A 26,469-nucleotide genomic window follows, 5' to 3' on the forward strand; every position below is an offset into this window, starting at 1 on the left:
AGCATATGATACCATTGTGGGAAATGTAGTAGAGTGGTTAAGAGCATAGATTCTAAAAGCAGTCTTCCTGGGTTCAAATCCCAGCTCTACCATATATTACCTGCATGGCCCCCAATCAATTTGTTTAACCTCTCTCTGCCTCAGTTTCCTCTTATGCAAAATGTGGATTATCGCTAGAGTTATTATAAAGATTAAATGAGTTAATATTTGTGGCGCTCTAAAACTGTATCTGGAATATAGTGAGAAGCATGGGCTCATTTGTTAAACAGTTTTTTCTTAAGAAAAGTGGGGGCGGGGGGAAGAGGAACTGTCTACCTATACTGTGCTCTGTTATTATTCAGTATTTGATATTGAATATTTGAACATTGCAAAATAATCACCACAATAAGTCTAGTTAACATCCATCACCATATATAGCAATTTTTTCTTGTGATGAGAGCTTTTTAGATCTACTCCTAGCAACTTTCATATATGAAATGGATTATTATTAACTGCAGTCACCATGCTGTACATTACATCCCCATGACTTAATTATTTTATAACTGGAAGTCTGTAGCTTATGACCCCCTTCACCCATTCTTCCTATCCCAATACCCTGCTTTTGGCAACCACTAATGTGTTCTCTGAATTTATGAGCTTGTTTGTTATTGTTTTTGTTTTAAATTTCACATTTAAGTGAGATCATATGGTATTTGTCTTTCTCTGTCTGGCTTATTTCACTTAGCATAACACCCTCAAGGTCCATCCATGTTGTCACAAATGGCAAGGTTTCATTCTTTTTTATGCCTGAATAGTATATCCCATAGTGTGTGCACACACATGTGTGTGTATGTATATATCACATCTTCTATATCCATTTATGCATCGATGGACACTTAGGTTGTTTCCATATCTTACCTACTGTAAATAATGCTGCAGTGAACAAGGGGGGTGCATATATCTTTCTGAATTAGTGTTTTCATGTTCTTTAGATAAATAAGCAGAAGTGGAATTGCTGGATCATATGGTAGTTCTATTTTAACTTTTGGAGGGACCTCCATACTCTTTTCCATAATTAATGTAGTAATATACATTCCCACCAACAGTTCACAAGGGTTTCCTTTTGTTCATATCCTTGCCAACACTTGTTATTTTTTGTTTTTTTGATAGTAGGCATCCTAAGACTGTGAGGTGATATCTTTTTGTGGTTTTGATTTGCATTTCCCTGATGACTAGTGATGTTGAGCATTTTTTCACGTCTGTTGTCTGTTGGCCATCTGTATAGCTTCTCTGGAAATATGTCTATACAGGTCCTCTGCCCATTTTTTAATCATTTTTTAATTTAAAAAAAAAATTTATTTTTTTGCTGTCAAGTTGTATGAGTTCTTTATAAATTTTAGATATTAACCACTTATCAGATAAATGATTTACAGATATTTTCTCCCCATTCAGTAGATTCCCTTTTCATTTTGTTGATGGTTTCTTTTGCTGTGCAGAAGCTATTTAGTTTGATGTAGTCTCATTTATTTACTCTGCTTTTGAGGGTAGAGCCAAAAAATCATCTCCAAGACTGATGTCCAGGAGCTTGCTGACTATCTTTTCTTCTAGAAGTTTTATGGTTTCAGGTCTTACACTCAAGCCTTTAATCAATCTTGAGTTCATTTTTGTGTATGGTGTAAGACTGTGGTCCAGATTCATTCTTTAGCATGTGGCTAAAGTTTTCCCAACACCATTTATTGAAGAGACTGTCCTTTTGCCATTGTATATTCTTGCCTCCTTTGTCATAAATTAATTGACCATATGTGCATGGGTTTACTTCTGGGTTCTCTATTTTGTTCCATTCATCGATGTGTCTGTTTTTATGCCAATGAAATACTATTTTGATTACTATAACTTTGTAATACCATTTAAAATCTCGGAGCTTGATGCTTGTTGTTATTCCTTGTGATTGCTTTGGGTATTTGGGGTCTTTTGTGGTTCCATACAAATTTTAGGATTGGTTGTTATATTTCTGGAAAAGTTGCTATTGGAATTTTGATTGGGATTGTATTCAATCTGCAAATTGCTTTGGGTAGTATGGACATTTTAAAAATAATAATGCTTCAGATTCATGAGCATGAAATATCTTTCAATTTATTTGTATCTTGAATTTTTTTCACCAGTGTCTTAGAGTTTTCGGTATACAGGTCTTTTACCTCCTTGGTTAAATTTATTTCTAGGAATTTTTTTCTTTTCTCATGCAATTGTAAATAGGATTGTTTTCTTAATTTCTCTTTGACAGTTCATTATTAGTTTATAGAAATGCAGCAGATTTTTGTGTATAGATTTTGTATCCCGAAGCTTTACTGAAGTCATTTATTATTTCTAACAAAGTTGGGGGGAGTATTTAGGATTTTTCTATGTATACTATCATGTCATCTGCAAATAGTGAGTTTTACTTCTTCCTTTCTCATTTGGGTGCCTTTTCTTTTTCTTGCCTAATTGCTCTGTCTAGGACTTTCAATACTCTGTTGAATAAAAGTGGCAAGAGTGAACATTCCTGTCTTATTCATGATATTAGAGGAAAAGCTTTAAACTTTTCACCATTGAGTATGATGGTAACTCTGGATTTGTCATATATGGCCTTTATTATGTTGAGGTACAGTTATCATAAATGAATGTTGAATTATATCAAATGCTTTTTCTGCATCTATTGAGATAATTATTTGATTTTAATCCTTCATTCTGTTAATGTATATCAATTACACTGATTTGCAGATGCTGAACCATCCTTGCATCCTTGGAATAAATCCCCATTGATAATGGTGTATGATCCCTTTAATGTATTGTTGAATTTGGTTTGCTAATATTTTGTTGAGGATTTTTTTTTTTTTTTTTTACAATATATCTTTGTAGCTTTTTTTTTTTTTTTTATGGCTGTGTTGGGTCTTCGCTTCTGTGCGAGGGCTTTCTCTAGTTGCGGCAAGTGGGGGCCATTTTTCATCGCAGTGCGCGGGCCTCTCATTATCGCGGCCTCTCTTGTTGTGGAGCACAGGCTCCAGATGCGCAGGCTCAGTAATTGTGGCTCACGGGCCCAGTTGCTCCGCGGCATGTGGGATCTTCCCAGACCAGGGCTCGAACCCGTGTCCCCTGCATTGGCAGGCAGATTCTCAACCACTGCACCACCAGGGAAGCCCTTGTTGAGGATTTTTACATCTATGTTCATCAGGGATGTTGCCTGGTAGTTTTCTTTTCTTGTGGTGTCTTTGGTCTTGGCATCAGGGTAACATTGGCCTCATAAAACGAGTTTGGAAGTGTTCCCTTTTCTTCTGTTCTTTGGGAAGAGTTTGAGGAGGATTGTTATTAATTCTTCTTTGAATATTTGGTAGAATTCATCAGTGAAGCCATCTGATCCTGGACTTTTGTTTGTTGGAAACTTTGATTACTGATCCTATCTTCTTACTAGTAATCAGTCTGTTCAGATTTTGTTTCTTCATGATTCAGTCATGGAAGTTTGCATGCCTCTAGGAATTGATCTATTTCTTCTGTGTTGTCCAATTTGTTAGCATATAAATGTTTGTAGTAGTCTTTTCTGATCAGCTGTATTTCTGTGATATCAATTGTCATGTCTCCTCTTTCATTTCTGATTTTGAGTCCTCTTTTTTTCTTGGTGAGTCTAGCTAAAACTTTATCAGTTTTATTTATCATTTCAAAGAACCAGCTCTTGCTTTCATTGATCTTTTCTGTTGTCTTTTTAGTCTCAATTTCATTTATTTCTCCTTTCAGTTTGTTGTTTTCTTTCTCTACTAGCTAACTTTGGGCCTTGTTTTTTTGTTTTTTGTTTTTTCCTTTTCCTAGTTACTTGAGGTGTACTGTTAGGTTGTTTGAGACTTTTCTTGTTTCTTGAAGTAGACACTTATCACTATGAATTTCTTTCTTAGAACTGCTTTTGCTGCATCCCATAGGTTTTGTATATTGTATTTCCATTTTAATTTGTCTTAAGGTATTGTTTGATTTCCTTTTGATTTCTTCATTGACCCACTGGTTGTTCACTAGCCTGTTGTTGCCACATATTTATAAATTTTCCAGTTTTCTTCTTGCAGTTGATTTCTAGTTTCATACCATTGTAGGCAGAAAAGATGCTTGATATGACTACAGTATTATAAAATTTGCTAAGACTTATTTTGTGGCCTAACAAATGATCTATCCTGGAGAATGTTCCATGTGCACTTGAGAAAAATGTTTATTCTGGTGCTTTTGGATGGGATGTTTTGTATATATTTGTTAAGTCCACCTGGTCTAATGTGTCATTTATGGCCCATGTTCCCTTATTGATTTTCTGTCTGAATGATCTATCCATTGATGTAAGTGGGTTATTAAAGTCCCCTACCACTATTTTATTGCTGTCTATTTTTCCCCTTAGGTCTATTAATATTTGCTGTTTATATTTAGGTGCTTCTATGTTGGGTGCATAAATATTTACAAATGTTATATCTTCTTGTTTGATGTTTTAATCATTATGTAATGCCCTTCATTGTCTCTTAGTACAGTATTTTGTCTGATATAAGTATCAGTAGCCCAGCTTTCTTTTGGTTTCTATTCGCATGGAATATCTCTTTCCATCCCTTCACTTTCAGTCTGTGTGTGTCCTTGTGTCTGAAGTTCATCTCTGTAGGCAGCATACGGATGGGTCTTGTTTTTTTCATCCATTGAGCCACTCTATGTCTTTTGATTGAGAATTTAGTCCATTTACATTTAAAGGAATTATTGATAGGTATGAAGTTATTGGCATTTTGTTAATTGTTTTCGGGATGTTTAGAAGTTCCTCTGTATCTTTCTTATTTTATTACTCTTTTCTTTTGTAATTTGATGGGTTTTTTTTTTACTGGTATGCTTAGATTTCTTTCTCATTACCTTTTGTGTACCTACTTATATAGGTTTTTGCTTTGTGATTACCATGAGTCTTACATATAAGAACTTATATTTACAACAGTGTATTCTGAGTTGATAACAAGTTTGAATGCATCCTAAAGTACTACGTTTCTACCCTCCCCCTCCACATTTTATGTTTTTGATGTCACATTTTACATTTTTTTTGTTGTTTTTTAATTTTTATTTTATATTGGAGTACAGTTGATTAACAATGTTGGGTTAGTTTCAGGTGTACAGCAAAGTGATTCAGTTATACATATACATATGTCTATTCTTTTTCAAATTCTTTTCCCAGTTAGGTCATTACAGAATATTAAACAGAGTTCCCTGTGCTATACAGTAGGTCCTTGTCGGTTATCTATTTTAAATATAGTAGTGTGTATATGTCAATCCCAAACTCTCAACGTATTCCCCGCACCTTTCCCCTTTGGTAACCATAAGTTTGATTTCTAAGCCTGTGAGTCTGTTTCTCTATGGTAAATAAGTTCATTTGTATCATATTTTTTTAGATTTCACACATAAGCAATATCATATGATATTTGCCTTTGTCTGACTTACTTCACTTAGTATGATAATCTCTAGCTGCATCCCATGTTGCTGCAAATGGCATTATTTCATTCTGTTTTATGGCTGAGTAATATTCCATTGCATATATGTACCACATCATCTTTATCCAGTCATCTGTTAATGGACATTTAGGTTCTTCTATGTCTTGGCTGTTGTAAACAGCGCTGCGATGAACACTGGAGTGCATGTATCCTTTTGAAACATGGTTTTCTCCAGACACATGCCCAGGAGTGGGGCTACTGGAACATATGGTAGCTCTGTTTTTAGTTTTTTAAGGAAATTCCATACTGTTGTCCATAGTGGCTGTACGAATTTACATTCCCAGCAGCCATGTAGGAGGATCCCCTTTTCTCCACACCCTCTCCAGCATTTACTGTTTGTAGACTTTTTGATAATGGCCATTCTGACTGGTGTGAGGTGATATCTCATTGTAGTTTTGATATACATTTCTGTAATAATTAAAGATGTTGAGCATCTTTTCACATGCCTCTTGGCCATCTGTATGTCTTCTTTGGAGAAATGTCTATTTAGGTCTTCTGCCCATTTTTTGATTGGGTTGTTTGTTTTTTGATATTGAGCTACAGGAGCTGTTCTAGATTTTGGAGATTAATCCCTTGTCAGTCACATCGTTTGCAAATATTTTCTCCCATTCTGTGGGTTGTCTTTTCATTTTGTTTATGGTTTCCTTTGCTGTGCAAAAGCTTTTGAGTTTAAATAGGTCCTTTTTGTTTCTATTTCCATTACTCCAGAAGACAGATCAAAAAAGACAGTGCTGCGATTTATGTCAGAGTGTCCGCTTATGTTTTCCTCTAAAGAGTTTTATAGAATCAGGTCTTACACTTAGGTCTTTAATCCATTTTGAGTTTATTTTTGTGTATGGTGTTAAATAATCTTCTAATTTCATTCTTTTACATTCAGCTGTCCAGTTTTCCCAGTACCATTTACTGAAGAGACTGTCTCATCTCCATTGTATAGTCTTGCCTGCTTTGTCATAGATTAATTGACTATAGGTGTGTAGGTTTATTTCTGGGCTTTCTATCCTGTTCCATTGATCTGTATTTCTGTTTTTGTGACAGACCCATACTGTTTTGATGACTGTAGCTTTGTAGTATAGTCTGAAGACAGGGAGTCTGATTACTCCAGCTCTGTTTTTCTTTCTCAGGATTACTTTGGCTATTTGGGGTGTTTTTGTCTCCATACAAATTTGAAAATTTTTTTGTTCTAATTCTGTGAAAAACGCCATTGGTAATTTGATAGGGATTGTATCGAATCTGTAGATTGCCTTGGGTAGTATAGTCATTTTCACAATATTGATTCTTCCAATCCAAGAACATGGTATATATCTTTCCATCTGTTCGTGTCATCTTCGATTTCTTTCATCAGTGTCTTACAGTTTTCTGCATACAGGTCTTTTGCCTCCTTAGGTAGGTTTATTCCTAGTTTTTCTTTTTGATGCGATGCTCAGTGGGATTGTTTCTTTAATTTCTCTTTCTGATCTTCCATTTTTAGTGTATAGAAATGCAACCGATTTCTGTGCATTAATTTTGTATCCTGCAACTTTACCAATTTCACCAATGACCTCCAGTAGTGTTCTGGTAGCATCTTTAGGGTTTTTCTATGTATAGTCATGTCATCTGCAAACAGTGACAGTTTCATATCATCTGCAAACCGTGACAGTTTTACTTCTTCTTTTCCAATTTGGATTCCTTTTATTTCTTTTACTTCTCTGATAGCCGTGGCTAGGACTTCCAAAACTATGTTGAATAAAAGTGGCAAGAATGGACATCCTTGTCTTGTTCCCGATCTTAGAAGAAATGCTTTCAGCTTTTCACTGTTGAGTATGATGTTAGCTGTAGGTTTGTCGTACATGGCCTTTATTATGTTCAGGTAGGTTCCCTCTATGCCCACTTTCTGGAGAGTTTTTATCATAAATGGGTGTTGAATTTTGTTAAAAGATTTTTCTGCATCTATTGAGATGATCATATGGCTTTTATTCTTCAATATGTTGACGTGATGTACCACACTGATTGATTTGCAGATACTGAAAAATCCTTGCATCCCCGGGTTAAATCCTATTTGATTATGGTGTATGACCCTTTTCATGTGTTGTTGGATTCAGTTCGCTAGTATTTTGTTGAGGATTTTGGGGTCTATGTTCATCAGTGATATTGGCCTGTAATTTTCTTTTTTTGTGGTATCTTTGTCTGGTTTTGGTATCAGGGTGACGGTGGCCTCATAGAATGAATTTGGGAGTGTTCCTTCCTCTGCAATTTTTTGGAAGAGTTTCAGAAAACTAGGCATTAACTCTTCTCTAAATGTTTGATAGAATTCGCCTGTGAAGCCGTCTGGTCTTGAACTTTCGTTTTTGGGGAGTTTTTAAATCAGTTTCAATTTCAGTACTTGTGATTGGTCTGTTCACCTTTTTTTATTTCTTTTTGGTTCAGTCTTGGGAGATTGTACCTTTCTAACAATGTGTCCATTTCTTCTAGGTTCTTATTTTATCGGCATATATTTGCTTGTAGTAGTCTCTTATGATCCTTTGTATTTCTGTGGTGTCTGTCATAACTTCTCCTTTTTCACTTCTAATTTTATTGATCTGAGCCCTCCTTTTTTCTTGATGAGTCTGGCTAAAGATTTATCTGTTTTGTTTATCTTTTTAAAGAATCAGCCTTTAGTTTCACTGATTTTTTTCTGTTGTTTTCTTCGACTGTATTTCATTTATCTCTGCCCTGATCTTTATGATTTCTTTCCTTCTGCTAAATTTGGGTTTTGTTTGTTGTTCTTTCTCTAGTTACTTTAGGTGTAATTTTAGGTTGTTTATTTTCAATTTTTCTTGTTTTCCAAAGTAAGACTGTATTCCTATAAACTTCCCTCTTAGGACTGCTTTAGCTGTGTCCCATAGGTTTTGGATCATCATCCTTTCGTTTTCATTTGTCTCGAGGTATTTTCTTATTTCATCTTTGATTTCTTCAGTGATCCATTGGTTGTTTAGTAGCATATCATTTAGCCTCCACGTTACTGTGTTTTTTACATTTTTTTTTTTCTTGTAGTTGATTTCTAATCTCACAGTGTTGTGGTCAGAAAAGATGCTTGATATGATTTCAATTTTCTTCAATTTACCAAGGCTCGTTTTGTAGCCCAGCACGTGATCAATCCTGAAGAATGTTCCATGTGCACTTGAAAAGAATACATATTCTGCTGCTTTTGGATGGAATACTCTATAAATGTCACTTAAGTCCATCTGGTCTAATGTGTCAGTTAAGGCCTGTGTTTCCTTTTTGATTTTCTGTCTGGATGATTTGTCCATTGGTGTAAGTGGGGTGTGAAAGTCCCCCACTATTATTGTGTTACTGTTGATTTCTTCTCTTATGGCTGTATTTGCCTTATATATTGAGATGCTCCTATGTTGGGTTCATATATATTTACAATTGTTATACCTTCTTCTTAGATTGATCCCTTGATCATTAAGTAGTATCTTTCTTTGTCTCTTATAACATTCTTTATTTTAAAGTCTATTTTGTCTGATAGAAGTATTGCTACTCCAGCTTTCCTTTGATTTCCATTTGCATGGAGTGGCTTTTTCCATCCCCTCACTTTCAGTCTTTATTTGTCCCGAGATCTGAAGTGGGTCTCTTGTAGACAGCATATATATGGGTCTTGTTTTTTTATCTATTCAGCCAGTCTATGTCTTTTGGTTGGAGCATTTAATCCATTTACATTTAAGATAATTATTGATATGTATGTTTTTAATCACCATTTTGTTAATTGGTTTGGATTTGTTTTGTAGGGCTTTTTCCTTCCCTTCCTCTTTTGTTCTCTTCCCTTGTGATTTGATGACTATCTTTAGCGTTGTGTTTGGATTTCTTTTGCTTTTTTTTGTGTGTATCTATTGTAGATTATTGGTTTGTGGTTACCATGAGGTTTTGATATAGCAATCTATATATATACAAGATTGTTTTAAATTGCTGGTCTTTTAACTTCAAATGCATTTCCAATATCCTGCATCTGTACTCTCCTTTTCTCATGACTGCTGGTTTTGATATCATATTTGTGTGTGGTTGATTTCCTAACTTTATTGTATGTTTGCCTGATGAGCTTTTCCATTCATAATTTTCTTGTTTCTAGTCGTGGCCTTTTTCTTTTCCACCTAGAGAAGTTCCTTTAGCATTTGTTGCAAAGCCAGTCTGGTGGTGCTGAATTCTCTTAGCTTTTGCTTGTCTGTAAAGCTTTTGATTTCTCTGCCTTGCTGGGTAGAATATTCTTGGTTGTAGGTTCTTCCCTTTCACCACTTTAAATATATCATGCCATTCCCTTCTGGCCTACAGAGTTTCTGCTGAAAAATCAGCTGATAACCTTAAGAGAATTCCCTTGGACGTTATTTGTTGCTTTTCCCTTCTTGCTTTTAATATTTTTTCTTTGTCTTTAATTTTTGCCGATTTGATTACTATGTGTCTAGGTGTGTTCCTCCTTGGGTTTATCCTGCCTGGGACTCTCTGTACTTCCTGGACTTGGGTAACTGTTTCCTTTCCCATGTTAGGGAAGTTTTCAGCTATTATCTCTTCTCTATTTTCTCAGGTCCTTTCTCTCTCTGTTCTCCTTCTTGGACCCCTATAATGCGAATGTTGGTGCATTTAACGTTGTACCAGTGGTGTCTTAGACTGTCCTAATTTTTTTTTTCATTCTTTTTCTTTATTCTGTTCCACAGCAGTGATTTCTACCATTCCATCTTCCAGCTCACTTATCTATTCTCTGCCTCCATTATTCTGCTATTCCTTCTAGTTTATTTTTTATTTCAGTTATTGTATTGTTCCTATTTGTGCTTTAATTCTTCTAGGTCTTTGTTAAACATTTCTTGTATCTTCTCAATCTGTGCCTCCATTCTTTTTCCGAGATCTTGGATCATCTTTACTATCATTACTCTGAGTTCTTTCTCAGATTCCCTATCTCCACTTCACTTAGTTGTTCTTCTGGGGTTTTTATCTTGTTCCTTCATCTGGGACATATTCCTCTGCCACCTCATTTTGCCTAACTCTCTGTGATTGCGGTTTCTATTCCACAGGCTGCAGGGTTGTAGTTCTTCTTGCTTCTGCTGTCTGCCCCCTCGTGGATGAGGCTGGTCTAACAGGCTTGTGTAGGCTTCCTGGTGGGAGGGACTGGTTCCTGCCCACTGGTGGGTGGAGCTGGTCTTGTGCCTCTGGTGGACAGGGCCGTGTAAGGGATTTGTTTAGCGGGCAGCTGTGTGCTCAGGAAGACTTTAAGCAGCCTGCCTGCTGATGGGTGGGGCTGTGTTCTTGCCCTGTTGGTTGTTTGGCCTGAGGTGTCCGAGCACTGGAGCCTACAGGCTGTTGGGTGGGACCACATCTTGGTGAGAAAATAGCGGCCTCTGGGAGGGCTCATGACACTGAGTACTCCCCAGAACTACCACTCCCAAGGTCTTTATCCCCACAGTGAGCCACAGCTGTCCCCTACCTCTGCTGGAGACTCTCCAATACCAGCAGGTTGCTCTGGCCCAGGATGTTATGAGGTCACTGCTTTTTATCCTGGGCAGTGGTGTGCACAAGACCTTGTGTGTGCCCTCTGAGAGTGGAGTTTCTGTTTCCCCTAGTACTGTGGAATTCCTGCAATAAGATCCCACTGGCCTTCAAAGCCAGATTCTCTGGGGGCTCCTCATCCCATTGCCAGACCACCAGGCTGGGAAGCATGACTTGGGGTCAGAACTTTCACTCCTGTGGGAGAACTTTCGGGATATAATTATTTTCTAGTTTGTGGGTCACCCACCTGGCGGGTATGGGGTTTGCTTTTATTGCAGTTGTGCTCCTCCTACCATCTCGTTGTAGCTTCTTCTTTGTCTTTGGGCATAGGATATCTTTGTTGGTAGGTTCCAGCATTTTTCTGTCAATGGTTGTTCAGCAGTTAGTTGTGATTTTGGTGTTTTCATAAGAAGAGGTGAGCTCATGTCCTTCTACTCTGCTATCTTGTGTCCACTCATATTTTACTTTTATCTTGTGTATCCCTTAACTAATTATTGTAGTTAGCTGTTTTCACTACTCTTGTCTTTCAACCTTCATACAAGCTTTATAAGTGATTAATCCACTACACTCACTATACATTTACCTTTACTAGTGAGATTTATACTTTCATATGTTTTGTTACTAATTAACACCTTTTCTTTTCAACTTAAATGAGCCACTTTAACATTTCTTATAAGGTCGGTTTAATGGTAATGAACTCCTTTAGCTTTGGCTTGTCTGGAAAACTTTGTATCTCCTTTAATTCTGAGTTATAACTGCTGGATAGAATATTCTTGTTTGGAAATTTTTTTTTTTTTCTTTCAGCACTTTGAATACAGGCATACCTCAGAGATACTGGGGTTTGGTTCCAGACAACCACAATAAAGGAAATATTGCAACAAAGCAAGTCATACAAGTTTCTTGGTTTCCCCATGCATATAAAAGTTATGTTTATACTGTAATTTAGTGTGTGCAGATAGCGTTATGTCTTTTTAAAATGTACATATCTTAAGTAAAAAATACAAAGCAAAAACAATTAGAATAGTAACATCAATTATCACTGATCACAGATCACCATGAGAAATATAATAATGAAAAAGTTTGAAATATTGTGAGAATTACCAAAACATGACACAGAGACATGAAGTGGGCAAATGCTTTTGGAAAAATGGTGCTGATAGACTTGCTACACTCAGGTTGCCACAAGCCTTCAGTGTGTAATAAACATAGTATCTGTGAAGGACAATAAAACAAAAAGCAGTAAAATGAGGTATGCCTGTATATTGTGCAACTCCCTTCTGGCCTGCAGTTTTTCATGAAAAATCTGCTGCTCATTTTATGGGGGTTCCCTTTGAAGTAACAGGTTGTTCCTCTATTGCCATTTTTAATATTCTCTCCTTGTCTTATATTTTCACATTTTAATTATGTGTATTGATGTATGTTTCTTTTGGTTCCCCTTATTTGGAAATCTCTGGGCTTCCTGAATCTGGATGTCTGTTTCCTTCCCCAGGTTAGGGAGGTTTTCAGCCATTATTTCTTCAAATAAATTTTCTACCCCTTTTGCTCTTCTCCCTCTGTGACTCCTATAATGTGAATATTAATCCACTTGATGAGTCCCTTAAGCTATCTTCCCTTTTTATTTTCCATTCCTTTTTGTTTTCTCTGCTCTCTGATTGGGTCAGTTCCTCTGCCCTGTCTTTGAGTTCATTGATCCTTTCTTCTGCTTCATCTAGTCTGTTCTTGAACCCCTCTAGTGCATTTCTAGTTCAATAATTGTATACTTCAGCTCTGTGACTTCTGTTTGGTTCTTTCTTATATTTTCTCTCTCTCTGTTGAAGTTCTCACTGTGTTCATCCATTCTTCTCCCAAGTTCAATGAGCATGTTTAAGACTACTACTTTGAACTCTTTCTTGTAAATTACTTATCTGTTTCATTAACATTTTCTTCTCAAGTTTTATCTTATTTATTTGTTTGGACCATATTCATCTTTTTCTCCTTTTTGATGACTTGTTTTGCTTTCTGTGCATTAGATGAAACAGCCACCTCTCCCAGTCTTGAAGTGCTGGCCTAGTGTAGGAGATGTACCTTGTCATTCAACCATACCCCAGCTTTTGGTTATCTCTTCAACCTTTCCAATTGTCTAAGCAGTCTATTTTATTTCTAATAGGTCCCTGTAGCTGAGTGTGTGCTGAGATCAGTTAGTGCCCCAAAGAAGAGGATCTCAGCACCTAGATTCAGGCTGATTGGAAGGCAGACCCTCTGGCAGCAACTTTTAAAGATGCAAATATATACAGTCCTGCAGGACTACAAGCGTAGGCCCCACTGGCCATCAGAGCCAAGTGATCTGGAGATGTCCCCTGGGCAGCAGTCACAAAATTGCGTTATTTATCTAACTAACTTACCTCATCACTGACTCTCAGTCCTACAAAGTTAGACTTAAAAATATATCCCCAGCCTTGTCACTAAGTGAAAATGCAAATAGGATATACATATATACAGCATATAGGATGTTATGTTATGCTATCAGGACATATGCACAGACCTCTTCTCCATGGACACATATGTAAATACATAGAAATAGGCCTGGAAGGAGGCATCCCAAATTGACAAGAGCGCTTACCTCTGAGGAGGATGTAGCATTGGAAGGAGAGAGGTCAAGGTCAAGGAGCATTTTCACCTGATCTGTCTGAACGTTTTTACAGTAAAAGATGTATTCGGTACATATTTTTTAATTTTTAAAATTTATTTAAAGGAAAAAAGTTTACTGAAGTTGAACTGACAACTGACAGTTAGTGGCTTTTAACATTTAAGAATAAAAAGACAGTGAACCTTAATTTTCTAAAATGGGCAATGGTTAGAAAATGTAGAGACTCTGGGAACTCTGTAGCATGTTCCTTAGAAATTAAACAGTGCTCCTCATTCCCCCTACACATCCTCTGTCCATGGGATTTCTCTTACCAGACCAGCTACCTTCCAGGTTTTTCTAACAGAGTTACAAAATCAATCCTTACAAACATGCAGTTATAGAAATGGCATAAAATTGCATGTTTAATGTAAATCTAAAGTATTTCTTTACCTCCCACTTGGGAGTTTTAGGCACTTCAGTTTTTTTTCACTGTTTCTCTAGCATCCAAAGTAGCAATTCTCAAGGGGGAAGATGGGGGCCCAAATGGAAGTAATGCTTGCATACACACATGTCTGCAGGGAGTCAGAGGGGAGGGAGCCCTGGCTACTGGTGGAATGTGTTGTGTCCCTCAGACACGCAGGGCCGCACATGGGCTAAAGGCATCACTTTGAGGTTCAGCTTTAGTATGACGTTATATGTCCAAAAAGAAAAGTAGTTCATTGATACAAAACGGCCTCTCTCTCTCTCTCTCTCACACACACACACACCAAAAGCTATTTTCAAAGTAGTCTTCCCCCCCCTGCAAAAAACAAAACCATTTTGTGGTTCACTTGGCTGGCTGCTTTGCTGTATAGTACTACAGATTTGACAGCATGGGACCAGAATACTTGGTTCAAATCACAGGTGCTCTACTTTCTAGAAGTGTGACTTTGGGCAAGTTACTAAATCTCTCTTGCCTTTAGGATCCCCATCTGCAAAATGGGGATGATCTTGGGGCCCTCTCTTGTAGGGTTGTTGCAGGTAGTAAATGAGCTAGGAGCCATCTGAAGAGTGCCTGGCATTCAGGAAAGTATTTAATAAGCTTAGCTATTACTTGAATAAACTTCCAGCTTTATAAAGTCAAATGATTACCCAAGACACCCTAATTTGATGATTATGCTGCAATTTGGACCTGACACACGAGCTCCTTAAGATGGGCCCTCCAGTCTTATTGGGAAGACCCTTTATGTGCCCACACAGTATGTGTTAATAGGTGCTGGCTGTGTGGTGCTGACCTGGCAAATGGCCATATGTTCTAAGGGCAAAACTTCCCTTGGAACAAGGCAGTGTTCGGTACACTGTCAGCCAGGCCCCCCCCTTCCCTTTACTGAACCCACACAGGGCCTCTTTGGTAGTGATCTGATTTATTCTCTTTGGAGTTTGGTTTTTACTGAGAGAGAGAATTCCAGGATTTCATAAACACATAGTTGAGAGCCATCTCTCTGTGGTCGCTTATAAAGTAATAACAACAGAGATAAGATCTTGAAGTGCAGCCTGTCATCCTCTCTGGCATGAGACAGCGTGAACCAAAAAGAAGTACGTAAAAAGAAGTTCTGTCTAGTACACAGTTTAAACAAAAAACATGAACTTTGATCGTAAAAGCTCTTTTATTCACTGGTACTGGCATCTCAGAAGCAAGTGAAATGATGCCTGCCTTCTCCACTGCACATGTCATGTATTTTGGGGTGGGGGGGTGCTCAAGGAAAACAACCTGGAGCAGCTCCCTGGCCACACCAAGTTTCTGGGCTGTAGGAGGAGTGAGAACGCGCTCTGCGTGGGGCTCTGGGCTCGGAGGGTTGCCGTCTTGGGGCCGGTGCAGGCTGGTTACCCGCGCTCCTTCGGGTCTGTGTTGCAGGGATTCTGTACCGCAAGTCGTGCGCGTCGTCGGCGGCCTGCCTCATCGCCTCGGCCGGGTACCAATCCTTCTGCTCCCCGGGGAGACTGAACTCCGTGTGCATCAGCTGCTGCAACACCCCTCTGTGCAACGGGCCCCGGCCCAAGAAAAGGAGCAGTTCTGCCCCAGCCCTTCGGCCGGGACTCCCCAGCACCATCCCGCTCCTCCAATTAGGCCTTTTCTTGGCGCGCTGCTGAAGCTGAAGGAGGTGCCAGCCCCTCCTGCATTGTTCTCTGGCTCGCCTTCCCCCCCAGCCCCCCTGAGATGTTTTTTCTGGGTGTCCTTTTACTCCGGGTCGCGAGGGGAACCCGTGCTCTCTTTCTTTCAGTTCCTTTGCAAATAATGAAAGAGCTCAGTGTCAAAACGAAACTTTGTGAGCTCTGGATACGTTCAGTTTGACTGAATTTTCCGCGTGTCCTTAATGGAAGGAAGGAGGAGGAATGGATACACGTGGGCCAGAGTTGAGGCCAGGTTGGCAGCAGCATTAGCCCTTACATAAGTAAGTAAGTAAGTGACACTTTTAAGTGGCCATCTGTTTTTTTCCCAGGCCCCTGTCTGTCTTCCACTCCTGTCCCTGATGATGGGGGCACAGTCTGTTGTCACTGCTGCATGAAGGTAACCGTCGCTTCCGTGTGGGGAGGGCCCGTTGGCGCTCCAGCTTTCCTTCCTTCCTTGACTGACACAGTCACACTTCATGCTCCTGGAAACCATTTTCGGTGGCAGGGTTGGCGGGTGTCACCTCTGAGTTGGGATCCGGTGACTCACGACTCACCTGCTGAGGCTGAGAGTCGGGCTTGGCCTCGCTCTGAAGAGTGCTTAAGAAAACTTTGTCAGTTCTCCTTGCAGAGGCATTGGGCCGGGAAGCCAGGAAGATGAGGGGGCGGCGCGCTAAGCGGGCGCTATCCACGGTGGAGGCCACGTGGGCGCGCAGCCGCTTCTCCTGGTTGGCGTGCGGCAGCGTCAGCCGGCAGCGCAGCACCTGCCCGAACATGCTGCGGAACTGCTGCGAGGACACGTTGTACAGCAGCGGGTTGACGACCGAGCTCAGGTAGAAGAAGGTGTCCGAGAAGGGGAGCAGGATCATGTACGCCTGGAAGTAGGACTTGGTCCAGTCGTGCTTGGGTTTGGCCGCAGCCATGATCCTCCGAACCTGGTTAGGCATCCAGCAGACGGCCAACGTCACAACGATCAGCCCTGAGCAGGCAGGAGAGGGGAGAGAGAGAGAAAAAAAAAAGTCATAAGCCCAACAACAAAAAGATACCCATAAAATATTGAGCCCCTCCCTTCTGTGCTTACTGGCCAGGAAATGGTACCAAATTTTCAAGTTGGGCTTGCTTGCTTGATGGCTTTTTTTGCCACTAGCAAAAAAAGAATTTAACACTGTTTCAAGGCCAGGGGCGTTGACTGTGTTAAAGACCATTAAATGCTTTAGACAATTTATTTATACCTGTTGATGCCTGTTAATTTAAAAAAATGTTTTTTCATTGTTGTAGTCCATAAATCTGGTTTTGGCCTTTAAGGAATAGATGGATACAGTATAGCCACATCAGATGAAACAATATCTGTACTTTAAAGAATGTTTGTCTAGAGACAACCCAATGATTATTTTCAAGACAAAAGGGCAGTGGCAGCCCTTTGGTAACAAAGAAGTATATTTAGTGACACTAATTTTGCATTCAATTTCAGGGGAGGCAAAATCAGGAGTTAGCCTGTCACTGAGTGTGTGTTTTGGACATATATTTAGTAGGTGTGCACACCTGTAATTATAACACTTGCATCTGCAGCAGCACTTCTGTTTCTTTAGAGATGTTTTTAGATGTGTCATATATTTGAGCCTCATGGGGGAAAAAAAGATAATTATCCAAAAACCATGGAAAATATAAAACTTTGAGTTCAGCTAGTAACTCACTAGCTCACTGCCTTTGTGGCACTAAGCTGTACTGTCAGCCACCCAGAAAAGATCAGGCTCTTAAAACGATACCCCTTAGTGGTCCCCCAGAGGATCAAACGTTGACTGCACGGACAGATGTCTGTCTGCACGCCCACATATTTGCATTCTGAATCACGCAATCATTGCTCTTTCTACAACCTCTGACAGAGAACAAGATGTACACCATAGACAACTGATAATCACAAGTGTCATGAGTATTTATCCACAGTGACCAAAAGAGTAAATAAGAAAAGGAAGATCAGGGAGCTGCAGAGCATTTGCTGTCTTCTCTTGGAGAGCCAAGACACCAGAATGTAAGTTTCTATGTGGACAGCTGATATCTTAGAGCTGTGTTTGTTTTGGATTTTCAGAAATTCTTCCTCCCTCTCCTAAATTTACATAATACTTTAAGAAGAAAAATTCATTCACATGTTCAAACCCTCTGATTCTCTAGGAAGCCACAGGTAAGTGATTGTTGGCAACCACCCCTCCTGCCTCTGATCAGTGGTAAATATTTCATTAATAAATGCCCCAGGAAAAACAGCCACGTTTATCCATCCAGGGTCGGCCCTCCGGCACACACTCGCCTAAGCATGCCTTGCCTGGGGCGGCAGAGGGGCCCTAGTTATGTTCTCCGGCACTGAAATCACTCAGTTCTCCCAACAACAAATCCTCCAAAAATCCCAGCTGTCAGCAAAGTAGACCCGTGAAACCTGTTCCCCTGTTAAATTTCCAAACAGGGTTGACAGGTTTCTGGGGTCAAACCTCAGCCCACACTTGAAATACAAACCAATTTGCTTATTTCTTTCCTTTGCTACCCTCAGAACACTCAGTAAATCTAAAAATAAAACAGGCAAAGTAACATATTGATCTGATGAAAGGCAAAAAAAAAAAAAAAAATCACCTTAAGAGTACAGGCTGAAGCACCTAGTTACAGCTGCCAGATGGGAACAAAAATCAACATAGTTCTGATTGATTACCAAAAAAAAAAAAAAAAAAAACCTGCATAGGAAAATCGGAGACTGTAAGAGGCACGCCACCACTGCTATTCCAAGTGTGTTCTTAAGTTATTTCTTTGTTTTTTAATCTCATGTAGCTCTGGCTGAGAGGTTCATCTTATTAATTGTGAAGGACTCAGGTAACTCACCTAGCGAAACAACATATCGTCACAGAGTTTTCTATCTTTTTCTCTTCCTTGCCACTGAATTTCAGAGAACAAGTAATAACCATCTTCATTTAAGGACTTATTTCTTAGAATGTGGAAACAGCACAGGGTTTTAGATGTGTGCCATGCTACACTGTGGGAGGTTGTGCTTGCAGGTGCAAGAATCTAGAAAGGCAACGAGAACCACCTAGTACTTAACCATGGTTGAACACAGCACAGCTTCTAAAGCCAACGGAAGAAAGGCAAGGAGAAAGAAAAGGCAGCCTTGTGGGGGGGCAAAAGGAGAGAAGTTACACGATTTTTCTTCTCCTGTCCTGTTCTCTTGATCTCTTGTTTACATGACCCTTAGTCTCCCATTACCTACACCCCTTTTGCCTGGAGTCAATCGTCCTTTGATTGACCAACCCATCAAAAGAAGCAGAGTTCCCATGAAAGCCAAGACCCAGCATGCCCGAGAGGAGGCATCCAGACAAGGGCAGACGAAGGGTTGTGGCTGGTTTATGGTTTTAGCCAGGATAGAATTCTCGCTCTGAACAGTTGAAGTAAATAAGCAGGAGGAACCTTAGTCTGAACAAGTAAGAAGATGGGGAACCAGACGAGAGATTTTTTCAGTGATGAGAAAAAGAAGGGAAAGATTAGCCTTCTGGGTGTAGAAGTAAATAGATAGATAGATAGACATGAAAGAAAATACAAATTTGGGGAAGAAACGAAACAAGGAACTGAGTTGAAATGGTCAGGGATTAAAAGATGAGGCACTGGACAGGTCCTGAGATTAAGAAAGAACCATGCCGATTGCTCATTGCGTTTTCCCTATGTTAGTTCAGTGATAAGTGCTCTCTGCTAATTTCCCATGCATTTCTGACAACAACCTGCTGAGATCAAAACTGTTATTATTTTAATTTTCTAGATGAGGAAGTTGAGTCCCAGAGGTTAGTTACCCAAGGGCTAGCTATAGCCAAGACACATGCTGGCTGGACTCGAAAATCCACAAGCTATATATATATTTTTTTCTCCAAGACAATATTGTCTCTCACATTTTCAATTTGAAAAATAAAACACAAGCAAGAAAGTAAACGAGCCATAATCCCACCATACATCATAGGTATTAAACAGCACTGTCCACTAGAAATACAAGCCACATATGTAATTTTAAAATCTCAACCACATTCAAAAAGAGGTGAAATCAATTTTAATGATTTTAATCCAGTATGCCCCAGATATCATCATTTCACACACGGTTTCAACGTGCAACGAATCAAAATATTCATGCGATGTTTTACATTTTCTTACATTTCTTACTAAGTCTTTGAAACCCAGTGTGGCTTTTACGCTTACAGCACATTTCAGTTGGGACCAGCCCCCTCTGGCTAGTGGCTATGCCACAGGTTAAAGTAATCCTTCATAGACGCTGCCCAAAGCAGCAAGGCTCCTTATTTCCTTCTCCTCCCATTCCCCACTTTCCAGCCATATACCCAGAGAGTCCTGCCAAACCAAAGAAACCCTCACAGAATCTCCCACCTAGCTTGTATTTATTATCCTCCTAAGATTCTGACGATGCAACCAAGGTTGAATCTGGATCGTATTTCTGAATACACATTCTCCGCTATAGTGTAGACCAAGTCTATCCAGTCTTTTCACAGAAAGCCTTCCCTATAAGGGACTACAAATTATTTAAAGCATAAATAATTCTGAAAACACACAATTTTATTTTGCATTCCTCATTCTAAGCCTTGCCTAGTCATTCTGGAATAACACAGATTGTGCCAAATACCTGCTAGGGCTGCTAGAATATACTTCCCCATCTCAACTGGAGGTGGGGAAAATAGCTCGGACCTTTGCTCTTGTGCTTTGAAAGATGATTCTGTGCTAGGAAAATGGAGCATTGGCCACCCAGGTACAGTCAATGGTCAGCGTGAGGTGTGTGCCCATGGACAATGTAACAGAGGTTAGCCTTGGTGGTGTCAGAAGAGGAGTCAAACTAGCCCCCTTATAAAATTGTCATTTTATAATAACAAGTGAATTGCTCATTTTTACATTTTGAAAACAAAGCTCATTATTTTAGATGCCACATTGCTGAGAATAAACATCATGTCCAACAGTGACTTTTTATTCTGGCTGTTCACAACTGGTTCAGCTCCAGTCCCAGCTACGCTGTAGCTGAGACAAAGCTTTAAACTTTTATTCACGCCTTAATAGAGCATATTAAAGATTTGACTAAATTTACGTAGGGCTGCAATCAATTTGGACTTGTATATTACATTTGGAAAAATCTATAATGCTTCGGTCTGTGTGGTGTAATCTGTAGCCCGCAGGTAAATGACTTCAGTGTGAACTTGAATGAAGATCAGTGAACTGAACTCAGTCATGCAAAACAGGTAAACTGTTTTAAGTGAAACTGTTGATAGATCTGTATTGTACTGCCGACAGCTGCGCACTCTGGGTTAAGAAATACCTTCATATCTTGCCTGTTTTTCCACATAAAGTACTTCCATTTTTCCTCCTTGATCACTGCACTAAAATGACAAGAGCCATTAGGCAGTGACACAGATTTATTCTCAGCAGAGTACTGTTTAAAAAACAGAAGTAATGCAGGTGTCCAACAGCGTCCTGCAGTGAAGCCTGCTATTTCAACAGCATTCAAGTCAGCCTGCTTGGTTTAGTCTTCAGAAGTGCATTAAGCTATGCCGCCTGGGATGTGGCGGCATCGTACATCCGACCTCGTGCCCTGTTTTCTCCCCTCCAATCTTTAAAGTGATGGTAACTAGTTGTGAGTCCCCCAGAAATGACTCACACTCATCAGAAAACGGGACAGCAGGAAGAGAACTCCCTTGTCCTACAAGTGACAGAACTGAGGCTAAGTGATTTGCTCAAGATCTCACAGGTCACGGTGGCAGGACCACTGCTCAGAACAGTGGATTCCACCCGAAATTGACCAAAAAGCCTTTCATTATTTTTAAATGTAGTGGGATGGTTTTGTCTTTCATTTTTCGGCTCAAGTGCTAACTATTCATAGCATGGAATTCAATGAGAGGCAGGTCCATCTCAGACCCCAGCTCAAGTCAGCACAACACCTCGAGACACTGGATTCCGTTTTAGAACCAGGTCCCTCAAGAACAGGCACGTGACAAAGCTCTGGAGCACACATATTCCCCCCAGAGGAAGCTGAAGTTCACCCAAAGGAGCTGAAGAATGGAAAACAACATATGATTCCAGGTCATGACCTGATAAGCAAGTCTTAAGAACACCCTTTATCCACCCAATCTGTCCATCCATCCATTTGCCTCTCTGTATCTGTCTATCAGTCCATCCATCTACCTTATTTATGTAAGCACCTGCTACAAAAGGATATTTCGCTCGTCCTAAGCGGAAAAGATCTGGATATTTTTTCCTTCCTCAAGTGAAGTTATTTTGTTTGCTCTTAAAGAAATCACAAAGATTTACTTTTCCACCTGTTGGAGTCCCGTTTCACTGAATCACTGAAGCCCTGGGGGATGTTGAGAATGATTCAGGATTTCAGTGATTAGCAGAGCTCTCCGTCTCTTCCTGCCCCACTATTCCAATTTCTCTCTAACCCCAACCACGGTGAGCAGGAGTTAGAGCCCCTGCCCAAGGCACTGATGACAAAAAGCTGAGAAGGATGAGGCAGCCACAGCCTGGTGACTGTCTGCAAAGGGCCACGACGGCAATCTGGACAGAACATGACGGCAGCAATGAGCAGGGCTGGCTGACCTTCCCACAGGTGGGAACACTCAGAAAATTAAAGGAGGGGGACTTCCCTGGCGGTCCAGTGGTTAAGACTTCGCCTTCTAATGCAGCGGGTGCGGGTTCGATCCCTGGTTGGGGAGCTAAGACCCACCTGCCTCGGGGCCAAAAAACCGAAACAAAACAGAAGCAATATTGTAACAAACAAATTCAATAAAGACTTTAAAAATGGTCCACATCAAAAAAAAAAAATCTTAAAAAAAAAAAATTAAAGGAGAGTAAGAGTTAGTTCGCCTGGAAAATGGCAGCCAGGCCAAGACACAGCACCAACAGGGGATGGAGGAATGCAAGGGCCGCTCCTTTCTGAGAGCTGCAGGGCTCAGTGTGGCCAGAACAAAGGGCTGGGTGGAGCTGGTGGGAATGGAGGCCAGCGAGAGAGCACTGCATCAGTTTGTGGGCAATAAATTAACTTGCCTATAGCAGTGTGCGCAACACCTGCTTGTCAACTGACGTTTAAAATCACAGTTGCCGGTGGAAAGTAAACATATGGTTGGGTTGAATGAAGAGCCAGGAAGAGACAAATACATCCAATAAAAGGTTTTAGCGCTTTCTTGAGTTCTGTCGTTGTGTTTGCCAGTCTGCTCTTGCCAGCCAGCTGAGACGCTGACTCACTCCCTGACTTCGACCCGAGGAGCCCAGATCAGCGCAAACCTTGGTTTTAGTCTCTAACCCCTAAGACAGCGGTTCTCAAAGTGGGGGTTCCCGGAACAGCAGCATCAGTACTACCTGGGAACTTGTGAGAAATGCACAACCCAGACCCGCTGAATCAGAGACTTGCGGGTGGGACCCCTGGGGTTATAACAAGGCCACGGGTTGGTGCTGATACTCAAATTTGAGAACCCCTGGTCTAACAGAAGCACAGACTGAGGTGGAGCCTGGCTCAGTGGGCACTGGTGTGGCCCCATCACCCCGCCACACCCTGTCACAGGCTTGCCTTTGAAGCATCACATTCGAATGAGTGTAATACTGCTCTGACAGTAACTTTGAAACTCCTCCCACTGGTTCCTCATTCCTGAGGGCAGCCCTACCTCTCTTCTCCTCTCCCTCTCTTTCTGTCTCCCCTTCCTTCCCCTTTCCTCTCCCTGCTCCCCTCTCCTTTCCTTTTCCCCCTCTTTCTTTACATGTTTCTCCAGTAAGGAAAGCAATGGCGTCTCTCCTTTCTCTACACTGTTTCTTCCCCCCGTTCTCCCCTCCTTTTTTTCCCAAGGTCACCATAACCAAGCCACATCCAGTCTTGCTTTTGCTGCCAGCACACACCGCTTCCCTTTTTTTTCTTGGACGGCTTTGAGACCATGGCTGGATCAGCCACAGGCACGTTCCTTAATAGCTAACAGGTAGCTTCCTAGAAGGATGGCCACCACTCATTGCTAAGTTTGCCAATGGAAAGTGAGGGGCTTTGGAAGCAGCACATATGGGTTGTGAGAACACAGGTGATGGCTGTGCACTGGACATTCCCCCCCCTCCTTCCCCCCGCTGAGAGCCACTCCATGTCCTATGTCCTCTGACCCTGCCAGGGCTTGCCTGGACGCCTTGTGGTCACTTTTTCCATAACCCCATCAGCTTAGAGACCTTCATTTAAAACTCTGATCTGCCACCTTGTTCTCTTTCCTATTGAGAAATATTCTTTAGGAGAAGCTAGAAGAGCTGTTGGGATTTGGTTTTCAGAGAAGGGTGCAGGTCACAGCTTTAAAATGATGTAAAGGCCACAGATGGCTGCTTCTGTCCATGAAGACAGATGGTTTGATGTCCCATCCCTGCCCCAGCTATTCGATGGAGCCCAGGAAAGGAGGGTCCCCCCAGTGTGGCCCCATCCACCAGAGACCCAGATTCCAGATGGCCTGCAATTTGCTAAGCATGACATCCACCCCATTCTGCTCTATAAACTTCAGTACAAGAAGAAAAATCATACATCACTACAACAATATATATATTTCTAAAACAAGCCCTCCTGTCTGGGAGCTGTAGGACACCCCCTTGCACTCAAAGTAAGCAGCATTTAGGGTCGTCATTGTGGTTTAGCGCCTCTGTTCCTTTTCCTTTATGAATGCATGGTCAAGGGTCAACTGAAAACTGTTAAATAAATATTTTTCTATGTGGATCTCAACCATATGTACCTGTGTGGCTTTCTATACAGTCTGTTCTGAATCAGCTGATAGTGATGTCCCTGTGTCTGGGGTAGCTACAAAAGCCTGTAGCTATTTCTCAGCAGACAAGTGAAGCCGAATGCTTCTTCCCTAGTAACGCACAGCTCAGGTGTGGGTGGTGATAATGGGGACTATGGTGCCCTCCAAGCCTGCGGGGGAAGCGACAGACCGTGTGATGACGGGGCCATCCTCTCCAGGGATCAACTCACGCCACCCCCCGGTGATGGCCGTGCCACTTATAAACACTGCTTCATGGCTGAAAGCCTGCAGTTTCTAAGAGAGAATTTAGCTCCCTGCAAATGGTAGAGAATTAAAACCCCAGAATGCAAGCACTGGAAAAAAAAAAAAAAAAAACCCTCAGAGATGGGTCTGCCGGTGGGCCAGCAGAAGCCTCAGAGAAGCGGGCAGAGGTGCCCAAACTCACACAGCCCAGGAGTCCAAACATAGGGCCTCCCAGTCTTACGGTGTTTGCACTGGTCACGAGCTCCCCCCAGAGCCCAACGAAACCAAGCAGCTCTTGGATGAAGCAGGGCTCAGCCAAGCCCACGCAGCAGAGGCAACACAGGCATTTCAGGAGTGCGGAGAGGCGCCAACGCACCTGTGGGTCCTGGTTCCTGCTTGAGGCCCCTCTGTGTCGCGAGACCGGGACCCTGGGGAAACCAGCGCTGGGTGCTTGTGACGGAGGCAGCCCAGGCCCAGGTGGGGCAAGCAGCCGTCCCATCTGTTCTTTCTGGCCTCCAGGCCCCCGCACACGCTGACCACTCTGCCTGGACCACATCTTCTTCATCCTCTGCTCTCCCCTTCTCTCCCCCTTCCTCTCTCCTCCTCTCACGCCACTGCCATGCTTGGTGCAGCTCTTATTCTACAAGTGTCCTCAAAGTGTCACTGCCTCTAGGAAGCCTTCCTTGTCTCCACAAGGCTCTATCAGGTTCCCTGCTATGAGATCACCAGCACCTTTACCTCCTGCCCCTGTCATTGTAACACTATAGTGTAAACTAGACCATAAACTCCATGAGGTCAGGATGTTCCATCTTCACTGTCATATCCTCAGCACACAACAGAACATCTTTACATAGTAATCGCTCAATAAACATCTGCAGGAGGGAGAAGGGGTGTTGGAGGTCAGGTGACGGGCTGGATATCAGAGAGCATTTCACATGCATTCACCTCATGTATACAGGATCCATTTGAAGCCAGCTTCCCCCTCCAGAGGGGTCAGTACACTGAGCCTACTGACACAGGACCCACTGCCTGGATTATTACCATCCCCATCCTGAGGAAAAGAGGAGGAGAGAATGGGACTTGAAAGAAGGAATCACCTTTCATTCAAGCAAGGCCAGAACCCCCAGGCCCAAGAAGGAGGTCCAGACACCGGTGAGGCGTCTTGGGTCTGACAAACGCCTTCAGATGCCAGCAGCTTTAGTCTCCCAGTCCGTGCACTACTATCCCAGCCCTGTATTCGCTGAGCTATAAACCCGTTTCTTCTCCTATTTCTCTCCAAGATGGCCTCATGGGGTACAAAGTATAGGTGAGGGTCAACGGGTGAAACAGAATATAGAAAAGACACAGTTACCAAAGACACATGTTGGAGAACATTCACTTGCCCCAAAATACTCACTTCAGGGACCCCCTAAATCACGGTCCCCCATGAAGATGCTACAAGTCTTTATCAGAGAGCTGCAGCCCCAAAACCCAAAGCATAAGTGTTGGGGTCTGAACCAAAGGGCGAAACTCATAGAGAAATGAAGAGGAATCACCTAGAAGAGCAACTGGTAAAGGTGGTGGGAGACTATTTCTCTGTTATATACTACGTGGCCTCAGGAGAATGAACTCTTGCAGTTATGACCCTAAATCCACCTGGGAACAACTTGGTTGTAGAGGGAGAGGGTTTGGGGAGAGCAGAACATGAAGATGTTTAACTTCCCAGATTAACTCCCCTCCC

At 41.4% G+C, this 26,469-nt stretch overlaps 2 protein-coding genes across 2 annotated transcripts in view; one reads left to right on the plus strand and one right to left on the minus strand.

Moving 5' to 3' along the window:
* Positions 1–15,725, plus strand: part of LYPD1 (LY6/PLAUR domain containing 1) — a 49,750-nt gene extending 34,025 nt beyond the window's left edge. Inside the window, exon 3 of the mRNA XM_082397939.1 lies at positions 15,488–15,725. Within this exon, the coding sequence (XP_082254065.1) occupies positions 15,488–15,723 (236 nt within the window). The 3' untranslated portion in view covers positions 15,724–15,725. The remainder of the gene's footprint in view (positions 1–15,487) is intronic.
* Positions 15,726–16,211: 486 nt separating this feature from the next.
* The window catches only part of GPR39 (G protein-coupled receptor 39), a gene marked incomplete at its 3' end in the record, with an annotated part of 234,185 nt that continues 223,927 nt past the window's right edge, over positions 16,212–26,469 (minus strand). The window contains exon 2 of the mRNA XM_082397911.1: positions 16,212–16,720. Within this exon, the coding sequence (XP_082254037.1) occupies positions 16,212–16,720 (509 nt within the window). The remainder of the gene's footprint in view (positions 16,721–26,469) is intronic.

This window comes from Balaenoptera borealis (assembly GCF_965194805.1).
Source record: "Balaenoptera borealis genome assembly, chromosome: 6".
Lineage (NCBI taxonomy): Eukaryota > Metazoa > Chordata > Mammalia > Artiodactyla > Balaenopteridae > Balaenoptera > Balaenoptera borealis.